This window comes from Mus caroli, chromosome 18 (assembly GCF_900094665.2).
Source record: "Mus caroli chromosome 18, CAROLI_EIJ_v1.1, whole genome shotgun sequence".
Lineage (NCBI taxonomy): Eukaryota > Metazoa > Chordata > Mammalia > Rodentia > Muridae > Mus > Mus caroli.
This window is the reverse complement of record NC_034587.1, coordinates 76,574,978-76,585,237: the sequence shown is the minus strand read 5'-3', so window position 1 is coordinate 76,585,237 and position 10,260 is coordinate 76,574,978. Positions and strand designations below refer to the sequence as shown.

At 51.3% G+C, this 10,260-nt stretch overlaps 2 protein-coding genes across 3 annotated transcripts in view; one reads left to right on the top strand and one right to left on the bottom strand.

Annotated features, from left to right (window-relative positions):
• Positions 1–470: 470 nt before the first annotated feature.
• Positions 471–3,506, bottom strand: LOC110284924 (vegetative cell wall protein gp1-like). Its single transcript, XM_021150924.1, has one exon. The coding sequence runs from the start codon at positions 3,114–3,116 to the stop codon at positions 2,265–2,267; it is 852 nt and encodes a 283-aa protein (XP_021006583.1). The 5' UTR covers positions 3,117–3,506; the 3' UTR covers positions 471–2,264.
• Positions 2,614–10,260, top strand: part of Kcng2 (potassium voltage-gated channel modifier subfamily G member 2) — a 76,923-nt gene continuing 69,276 nt past the window's right edge. Inside the window, exon 1 of one of the 2 annotated variants that reach the window (XM_029471838.1) lies at positions 2,614–2,694. The gene's annotated coding sequence lies outside the window, so the exon portion shown is untranslated. Of the gene's footprint in view, positions 2,695–3,444; positions 3,527–10,260 lie in introns of those variants that run through there. The other variant, XM_021150923.2, reaches the window with a different exon arrangement.

Genomic DNA, 10,260 nt, shown 5'->3' with positions numbered 1-10,260 from the left:
TTTCTCTAATAATAATGTACTATAGACAGAAACCATTCTGAAATATTCCTCCTTCACAAAACAGTGGCTACTCCAAAACATGAACCTCACCCAGATATCAACTTCATATCATCTAGGAAATTCAAACCAAGCAGCATAAACCCATGCTGGCAGGTTCACCACCTCCTCCCATCAGCTTCCTAGGGCTAGCCAGCCACCGAGTGTCCGTGTATCCCTAAATGCTCTCTGGGGAGCTGCCTAACTAAGATACCATGGGTCCTAGAGCAGGAAGCTGGACTGGTAACCTCACATCCTACTGAATCCTGCATTTCAAGAGCCCTCGGGTGTAGCAATGGTTAGTGTATCAACCTTCCTGAAACATTGTTGCAATACATGTAACTTTGGGGGGGGGCGGGTTGAAAAAAGCTTCTTTATTAGCTTATAAGGTTTTGCAAATACCAGAGTTACTTTAAGTGCATAAAAATGAAATATGTAACTTTTTATTTCAGTGTTTTGCAAGCTTTTTTTTTTTTTTCTGCTTACAGTGAGTCTGGCATTCCCAATAACTCACTAGATTACCAAAGGAAACAACATGGACTTCTTGCCACTGTTTTCGGTGTACACACAAGGACACTCAGAGAGAGGGCAAGGACACACCGACTCCTATGCAACCCAGGCATAGGAGCTTACTTGCACTGATCTCCAAAACACCAAATCGGAGTGGTGGACACCGGTGATGAAATCACACTAGGGCCGCTTTCCTGTTCTGTTTTGGTATGTGTACAATACTGGTAGTAGACTCGAAAGTTTAATTGTGCCACCAATTATATTTCAGTTTCGGAGGACAGTATATCAATGCTGGCATCCCTCTAAAACACATAGGAAATACTGGACCGATAGAATAGCCAAGTGGGGACCAGCACCGACACTGACATCTGGGCCCACAGAAGTTGGTTCTTGTCAGAAACACCGACTGCACTCTCGTGCAGGGCCTTGTTGCAGCACAAGACCCGTACTGAGGATGCGCCAGGCAACCAGTCAAGTTTGTATCTGTCCAAGGAGACAAGGCAACAGGGTAAATCTAAGATCCTAAAGCACCTGACAAGCTCATGAAAACGGGAAATAAAAATGAATGAGGTGAAATTTAATAGGAACAAATTGTAATAATCTACCTTTCAAAGAATCAAAAAGAAAAAACCCAAAACAAACAAACAAAGAAACAAAAAACCACCTGAAGCATTATATCGCATCAGGGAAATGAATCCCAACAACTGCCCGGGTGGGAGGTAAAGACCTGGAGACTGGGAGTCAAGGTTGTCTGCAAATGAGCTGGGTGACTGGAATGGATAATGACAATCTTCAGAAGGGAGGGAGGGAAACAGGCTAGTTCCACTGCGTGGTCACTGTGACCCAGAGACTTGGCCCAAGGTGAGGGTCTAAAAGGGTGGCTAGTGTGCAGGTGAACCTGGCCATTTCCTCCCAAGACGAACAGTATAGGGCCAGACAATAAGAGGTCCAGGACCCACCTGGATTGTCTGTGCCTATGAAAACGTGTGCAGCTGGGCGCTGGCTGAGAGCTTCCTGAGAGTTACCTCGCTTATCAATCTGCTTATCAATGCATCAGAGGCGTTCCCAGTTCATTCTACCTCTGTCACTGAGTATCCACAGGGCTGGCCAGGAGCATCTGCCCCCGCCCCCGGACAGATTGTGTTGACAAACAGAACTGCCTCAAAGGTCACAGATCCCAGAAGCAGCCATTTCCTGTGGAAGGAACTTGGTGACTTGGGCTCTGGATAGTTAGTAGAGCCTGGGCTCCTGGGCTCTAAATCCAATGAACGGTTTCCAAGGAGAAAACGCCTCTCTCTTCCAGGCCTAATCCAGGAGAGAGGCTGGGAAAGAACATCGCCCTCTCCATGCAAACAGTGACACAGTGGCCACCAGAGGCCTCCCGCCACCGGATCCATTAAATACCCCTGTCATAGGAAGGATCACAGAGCCTCTGCTTGCCCTGGATCTCCAGATCGCACAGTTGGAACTTGTCCGTAGACTGGAAAACTACGTTCCCATCCTAAATGTCTCTGGAGTTTGTTTGAAAGAGCTTGTTTCCTTCCCCTGGAGCACGGCTTCGGAGGGGCCAGTCCACACGTTTCAAATGGCATGGGCTCTGAATTTAGGCGAGTGGGTTCCTTACTTGGCCTGAGCCATACAAATAGCTGTGTGTGAGGGTGTGCACCAGTGTGTCTCATGTATGCACTATTAGCTCCCATGTATGTGTGATCAAGCGCTTATGCATAAACCATGTGCGTGTGCCTATGTGGTTGTATGAGTCCCCTCAGGTGTGTATGGGTGGTGAATGTGAGTTCTGGTGAGCTTGTGAATTCATGCGTGTGCACCTGTGTGCCTTTTTGAGTGCGGCTGAATGTGAGTGTAGAAACCCATGTGTTTGGGTGCCTTTGTCCCTCCATGGTCCCACACAGTGCCCAAAGAGCCCAGCCTGGAGCTTCCCAAGCCACAGTAGGGGCCTCGCCCTGGGACCCGCTGGGCACGAGGGGGCGCCGCGCTACCGTTGCGGGGACTCGCTGGCCAGGGCGGCCTGGGGGCGGCTCACGGGGCGGTGCCGGACTCTGAGCTGTGGGCTCTGGGGACGCCGCGCTCCACCCGGAGGAGAGCCACGGCTGGGCACGCAGAGCAAGCAGCTGGGAGCCCGGGCAGGAGGTAAAGTTGAATTTACAGTGTGTAACAGGAGTCTGCACCGAGAGTCCCTGGGACCGTTCCGGGACAGGGGCGTAGCTGTGAAAGAGGTCTGTGCAGCGGGGCCCGGGTCCGAGCGGAGCTGGACACCTGTCCGCGGGCGGCCACCGGCGGGAAGGCAGCTCGGCTCGGGTGCCTGGCTGCGCTGCGGGCGCCGCAGCCCACGGAGGGGCGCTCGAGGGGTCGGGCAGGGCTGGGGCAAGCGGAGTGGGGCCGCCGGCGCTCCCCGCGCTGGAAGCCGGAGGATCGGGCTTGGCCGCGTGCTGCGCTTTCATGGCGCTTCTGGCGGCCGCTGGAGGCTGGGTCTTGCTGCCGCCCCGTCTGCCCGCGTCGGTTCTACCGGAGCCCGGGTAAGAAGGAGAGAGGAGGGTGAAGGAGGTTCTCATCCGGCGGCGGGGCCCAGGGTCCCCGAGAAGCGATCATGGCTCTCCCGGATCGGACGGGACCAGGCTTGAAGGCTGTGCGCACCGGCTTCGGTGGACAGGTGACTGGGGCCGAGTCCGCGGCTCTGGTTCCCTTTCTGGTCCGAGATGGTGAATGCCCCCCACCCACCTTTTACACGCGCACTCGCGCGCTCACGCGCTTTGTACACGCGGGTGTCCTGCCACCTTGCCTTCTCTAACCTCCTAGGGCGCCGGTGTGACTCGGGTGTGGGTCCTAGCTCCCGCGTTCCAAATTCTGCAAACTCTCTGTCCTCCTGGCTCGGACAGCAACATCTGGTCCGGACAGTGGCACCGCCAGGAGTGAGAGTGCTGGATGCCGAGGGGGTCTGAGCCTGGGCTAGCGTGTGCGGAAGGTGAGCTGCCTCTTATACGTCCGAGATGGTTGTCCAACCTCGCGATTCTTGGGGGGATCCCACGCATGTTTGCCATCGAATGATTTTAGAGTTGGGAAGCCCCTGGATTCCAAGACTTCTGTCCCTTGAAGCGCTGCTTCTGCTCCGCAAGAAAGCTCTGGGCTCATGTGCTGTCCTAGGGATCCTTTTGGTCAAGTCCAAATTCTCCTGCTCCTGGGCCCCAGAGATCATGAGCTCAGATTCAGCCTTCTTCTTGGCCCCTGGAGGTCCTAGAATTCCCTCTCACAGCCTCTGGTCTCTTTTGTCCCCTCCTTTGCCCTTGGCTAAAAAAGGACAGGACAGCATTGGAGCAAAGGCTTGCTGTGAATAATGGATTTTCAGCCAGTCTGGAACTCTGAGAGTGATTAAGTAGTGGATCACACTGTGGCCCTGCTCTTGGGTCAGTTAAGTAAACCCACCCCGGCAGGGATTTGCCTTCAGTGATGGTTTTTCATTTCTACCAGTGCCAGGAGGGATTCACAAGCCCCACAGGCAATGGCTGTCCTCTCTCTCACTCTCTCCAGTCCCTCCTTCTCTCTTGGGCTGTGTAGGACTTTCACTGTCCTCTGGCTGCCTTAGGTAGGTTCTGCTCTCCTGTGCTATGAGCCCTGAGGGTGTTGTGGCATATGGAGGGGTGAAGCCCACTTGCCTGGAGGTCCCTGCTCTGTACCCGACACAGACAACAGGCACATGCAGTGCTGTCCAAAGAAGGCTGTGGTTTCTGGGTCTCTTTGGGGGGAGAGTGATGACAGCTCTCCAAGGCCAGTTTATAGATTCCATTTGAGTCGTTCCCCTGCCTTGGGGTTGCCATAATTAAAAACAAAACAAGCAAAAAGAAGTTGAGTGTTTGTGGTGGCAAAGGAAGAGATGGGAGTGAGCCCCAGGCTGACACAGATTGGAGCTGTGTGGTTTTCTTTTCCCAGTGCCTAGCAGAGCCCTGCGTGGGCCAGATGCTCAGAAAATGTGTGCTGCTTGATTAATTGGTTGAGTTATAATTAAGAGTTTCTACCTAGTGTATGGCTGGGAGCAGCATTATCATAATTACAGGTATGTGTGCTGTAATTAGTAGGTCCTGTAAAACACATAGGTTGGTAGGAAATGATAAAATGTTGGGGTTTGCCCTGGCAAGTGCTGGTCCTAAGTGTCTCTGAGTTGGAGGGGGATGGGCTGAGGCAGATGAGGATGGGGTCATCTTCACCCCTAGTTCTGGGCTTGTTTTCTGGAAGAAGTGTGTCTCACCAGGTTCCCAGAGGGCAGGATGTCTAGAGTGGGAGGTGCTCTAGGCTCAGAAACCCTACGTGGGTATGTGGGGGCAGACTGGAGGGGAACAGATGTGTGGCACCGAGTATGTGGGTGCTGAAGGCCACCAGATCTGAATGATGAGGCTGGCCTTTGGTCCAAAATGGCTCTTTGGGTCTGAAGCTGAGTGCCTGCCCATGGATGGTAAGGAACAGGAGCATTCAGAGATAACACTATCAGGGGACATTCTAAACCATGGAGACCCAGAGAGCTCTCCACTGCTAGAGTGGGAGTATCTGCCTGAACAGAGACTGCCTTCAGTTGGCCTGTGTACCACCAAGAGGAAAGTATCCATGTCGCTGCAACTATGTTGCTAAGGTCTGCTTCGCTGAAGCCTCCACAGTGTCTGACAGAAGCGAAGGCACCATGGTTGGCTTGCAGCACCCCCCACCCCAGAGCGGCTGAGTCAGAACTGCCTTTAACAGGGTCTCATCTTCATCTTCCAGAGCTTGAAGGTACTTGGGATCCCTTTTCTGTTGCAAAGAAACTGCATGCTGAAGCAGTTTCAACTTTGAAGCTCATCAACTTTGTTAAGCGGAACTCCAAAGGTTCCTTTATCCAGAGAGGCTCAGTCAGGCTAGGGAGGGACCAGTCCTTTACCCTCCAGGAACCACCTGCCGGCCCAAGCATCTCCCAGTTGGAGGAGCTTGGGCTGCTGCAGATATGAGGAGGCTTGGGGCCATCTTTCCCCCTTTTCTAAACAGCTCAGTACATAAGAGCAAGCTGAGGAAGACACCCGAGAAGCACCCCCACCCCCATCCTCTAGGCAACGTCCCTCTGAGGACACAGGTTCAGCAAACCTGGGTCTCGGTGTCCACAGATGTGGTGCAGTCTGCAGTGTTCATGTAGACCTTAGTTCCAGCATTACGTGAGAAGGCTCCACCAAATGACGTCCTTGAACTCTAGCTTTGGGGAGATGTGTTTGTAGAGTAAAGCGCAAACCACATTCCATTAGAAATACCCATTTTCATTTGAGCATGAGTTTAGGAAAAGACTTAATGGAAATGTGAGTGTGTGCAGAAACCATTTGTGTTACTTCCGTCCCCTAAGAGAGAGTCTGTAGAGTATCAGACGCCAGCGAAGGTTCCAATGGCTGTTGGGCCTTGGGCACAGCTACCTCTCTGTCACTGTCCCTAATGAGCCATGGCACCTCTTAGGTTAGCATTTCCTCTTCCTCCACCAAGGTAGCTCCCCAGGACCTGGGCTCCAGGAAAGAAGGCAGGATTCAGGCTATGGTCTGAGAACTCAGTGGCTATCCTGGATATTCTTAACCTTAAACATAAAATGATGGCGTTTAAATGTTAGCATAGACCAGAGTGGTGCCTTGAAATCAAAGGCTAGAATTCGGAGGCTCCACTAGGCCTCCAAACCGTCTGGCTGTTGTGAATACGGGGGCAGTTTCAACTAAATTCCATCTCTAAGAGGCAGATTTATTTTTGTCAAGGTTTGGCTGTGGTGGGAAGGGCTGTGGGATCCACTTGTGCCTGACTCTTGGCTCTGCTCTCCCTATGACTTCCCAGCTCCTGGAACTCTCTCCATCGGGTGTGTTTGTTGGGTTTCTGGGTCTACTGTGTTGTCACGCACTGTTCCACCTCCCAAGGAACGGGGATCTGAGGGTTTCCTTACACACAAACCACTTGGCCGCTGCACTCAGGCCTTGCCCTCGGGGACTCAAATTTGGTAGTGAAGGTGAGACCTGGCAATATGGATTCTGAATATAGGTCCTAAGCAAGTGTGTGTGTGTTTGTGTGTGGGTGTGCTTGTGTTCCTAAGCATGCCAGAGCACATGTGTGAAGATCTGAGACCAACCCTTGAATGTCAGTCTTCACCTTCTTCCTTGTTTGAGACAGGGTCTGTAGTTCACGGTATTGCTGTGGGTCGTGCTGGCCATAGAGTCCACCCACATTAGCTGAGTTGTTTTATGTCACTGAACTTGGTGCCCTTGGTGGACCTTCTCATTCATCGCCTCCTCTCTCTGTCATCTGTCATCCTGTGATGGCCTCTATGTCTCTGCCATCTATTTCTCTTCTCTCAAACTGATGTGTGTGTGTGTGAGAGAGAGAGAGGGGTATGAACAGGTTTCTTGTTGAAGGGGATGTGAAGGCCAGAGGGTAACATCTTCCTCTGCCATGCTTTTTGCTTTTTGGGGGGCTGCTGGGGGTAGGGGGCTAGACTGACAGGCTAGCAATGCCTAGGATGTGTGTTGACTCCAGCCTTCCTCCAGCCAGTGTTAGGGTTACAGGTATATCCTCGATCTTGCATGGGAGCTGGCGATCCAAATTCAGGCCCTCATGCTGGCCCCACAAACACTTCATCCACTGAGCCCTATCTTGAGCTTTCTGGTGCTTCCAAGAAAAGTGCAGGCAGAATTCATCCTTGCCGGGAGGGAGCTGGAGAATACTGGCTACTTCTTCCTCAGAGCGTTAATTTAGTGACAGCGCAGCGTCTTGCTCTGTCTCACGGGAACAGCCTTTAGACTGTGCTGTGGCTCTCTTCAGGCTGACACAGAGGCCAGACATACACATCTCTCCTGGCAAATTAATAAGGAGGAAAACATGTCCTCGTCTTCTTTTGTGGCGCAGGGAAGTCAGTTTTCAACATTGCGCCTTGGCCCAGGGCTAGAACAACAAGATTAATTAAGTGAAATGTTTCTTCCATTTTCTTCCCTGACATCCTCACATATCCAGAACCTGTACAGGGCCTCAGGGTGACAGTGGGGACTCACCCCCTCCTCTGTGACTGTGTGTGAATGTAAGTAAAACTCACATTAAAACTCTATCCTCAAACTCTGCCCTCAGACCTGGAGAGGTCTTGGGGGTTAGGTACCCATCCAAGTACAGAGGTCTCCCACCCAGGTTGGTCCCAGGGATGGCTGTGGAATATTTGCACACTCAATACTCAGAAATCTCGTGTGTCTCTCTGCACATCCTCATACTAAGATGTCATCAAATCCCAAGGTTGGGATGTTTATCACTGAAGAGAAACCATGATATTAAGGGCCATTCAGATCCCAGATCTTCTAAGTGAATACCAGCCCTTCCTTCCTGACTCAGGCCCTCGTGGCTACTTGAAATATTATTTCAAAGAGTGAAAGAGTGAGTGGGCTCACCAAGTCCAGAATTTAACTGGCTGCATAGTTACTGTGTTTCTGGAAGCGCCCTTCGTGAAAGTTTTGCACTTTCTATCCGTAAGATCCTGGGATTTAATGGGCTCTGATCTCATACAGGAAGATGCTCTGTCTATCTGAGGATTTGTGTCTAGTTTTGTTAGAATATAATAAGTGTACTAATGGGTTTATTATGACAGTTGCCTACATGTGTAATGTGTCTTAGTCATACTCACAGCTCCCAATCACCCCTTCTTGCATCTCCCCATCCGGTCCCTTTCCTCTTCCCAAGCAGTCCTCTTGCTCCTTTCAGGTCTTCTTTGTTTTAAATCGATCTAACCTGAGTCTCTTTTTTTTTAAAGAAAAGGAGGAGGAGGAGAAGGAGAAGGGAAGGAGGAGGAGGAGGAGAGGGAAAAGGAAGAGAGGGAAGAGGAGGAGGAAGGAGAGGAGGAGAGGAGGGAGAGGAAGAGGAGGGGAGGAGAGAGAGGAAGAGAGGAAGAAAAGGAAAAGAGGAGAAGAGAAGGGGAGGAGAGGAAAAGGAAGAGGAGGAGGGAGGGAGAGGAGAGAGGGGAGGGGGGAGGAGGAGGAGAGGAAGGGAGGAAGAGGGAAGAGAAGGAGGGGAGGAGGATGGGGAGGGAAGAAAGGAGGGGAAGAGGAAGAAGAGGAGGAGGGATGGGGAGGAGGGGGAGGAGAGGAGGGAGATGGGGAGAGGATGAGGGAAGGATGAGGGGAGAAAGGGAAGAGGGAGAGGAGGAAAAAGAAGAGGAGGAGGGAGAGGAGAAGGAGAGGAGGGGCCAGGCGTTGTGGTGCACGCCTTTAATCCCAGCACTTGGGAGGCAGAGGCAGGCAGATCTCTGAGTTCGAGGCCAGCCTGGTCTAGAGTGAGTTCCAGGACAGCCAGGGCTACACAGAGAAACCCTGTCTCGAAAAACCAAAAAAAAAAAAAAAAAAAGAAGGAGAGGAGGGAAAGAGGAGAGGAGGGGAGGAAGAGAGAAGGGAGAGGGAGAGGAGGAGAAAGGAGAGGAGGAGGGAGAGGAGGAAGAAGGAAGAGAGGATGGGGAAGAAGAGGAAGAGGAAGAGGAGGAAGGGAGGGGAGGAGGAGAAGGAAGAAGAGGAGAAGATTCTACTTAGAAATAGCCTGAGGTAAAAAATGGAGGAAAAAAAACAATGAAAAACTTTTAAAGGGATACTTGAAAAGAGAGAGGTTGGCATAGGAGAGGGTATGAGGATCAGGAGCTCAAGGCCACGCTTGGCTAAGTAGTGAGACCGTGTCCTGCTCCATGCTAGAGTGTTGATTGCCTTGGTCTTGTGCAGGCAAGCACAGCAGCTAGGGTGCCGAGTTCAGCGGTCCTGTCATGTCAGAAGACACTGTTCATCCCACCATCCCTGACCTTGGCTCTTACACTCTTTCAGCCCTTTGTCCACAGTCCCTGAGCCTTGAGGAGGAGGTGTGAGATAAACGTCCCATTTGTAGCTGCACACTCCACAGACACTTCTCTGGACTTTGACCAGTTGTAAGCGTCTGTCTCTCTTGACCACCCTCAGCTTCAGAAAGAAACTTCTCTGATGAGATAATGGGGTCTGTGCTGATAGATAAGTGGAGATAAATGAATATACTGGACACTTTGTGTACTGGCTGGTTTTGTGTGTCAACTTGACACAGGCTGGGGTTATCACAGAGAAAGGACCTTCAGTTGGGGAAATGCCTCTATGAGATCCAGCTAAATGGCATTTTCTCAATTAGTAATCAAGGAGGGAGGTCCCCTTTTGGGTGGTGCCAACTCTGGGCTGGTAGTCTTGGGTTCTATGAGAGAGCAAGCTGAGCAAGCCAGGGGAAGCAAGCCAGTAAGTAACATCCCTCCGTGGCCTCTGCATCAGCTCCTGCTTTCTGACCTGCTTGAGTTCCAGTCCTGACTTCCTTCAGTGATGAACAGTAGTGTGGAAGTGTAGGCCGAATAAACCCTTTCCTCCCCAACTGCTTCTTGGTCATGATGTTTGTGCAGGAATAGAAATCCTGACTAAGACAAATTGGTACCAGCATAGTGGGGTATTCCTGTGACAACCTGACCATGTTTTGGGTTTTGGGGAGGACTGTGGAAGGACTTTGGAACTTTGGGCCAGAAGATCCATTTGGTGTTAAGAGGTCTGTGAGATGTTGTGTGTAGGAGCTTGGAAGATAATGTTAAGAACAGTGCAGAAAATGGAGGCCTGGCTTATGAAATTTCAGAGGAAAAATTAAAGACTCTTTTCAGGGCCATTGCTATTTTGGATTGTGAAGATTCTGTGGTTC

Bases quoted from the DNA above. Each gene is read 5' to 3' on its own strand.
- LOC110284924 (XM_021150924.1), bottom strand. From the start codon at position 3,116: ATGAGAACCTCCTTCACCCTCCTCTCTCCTTCTTACCCGGGCTCCGGT.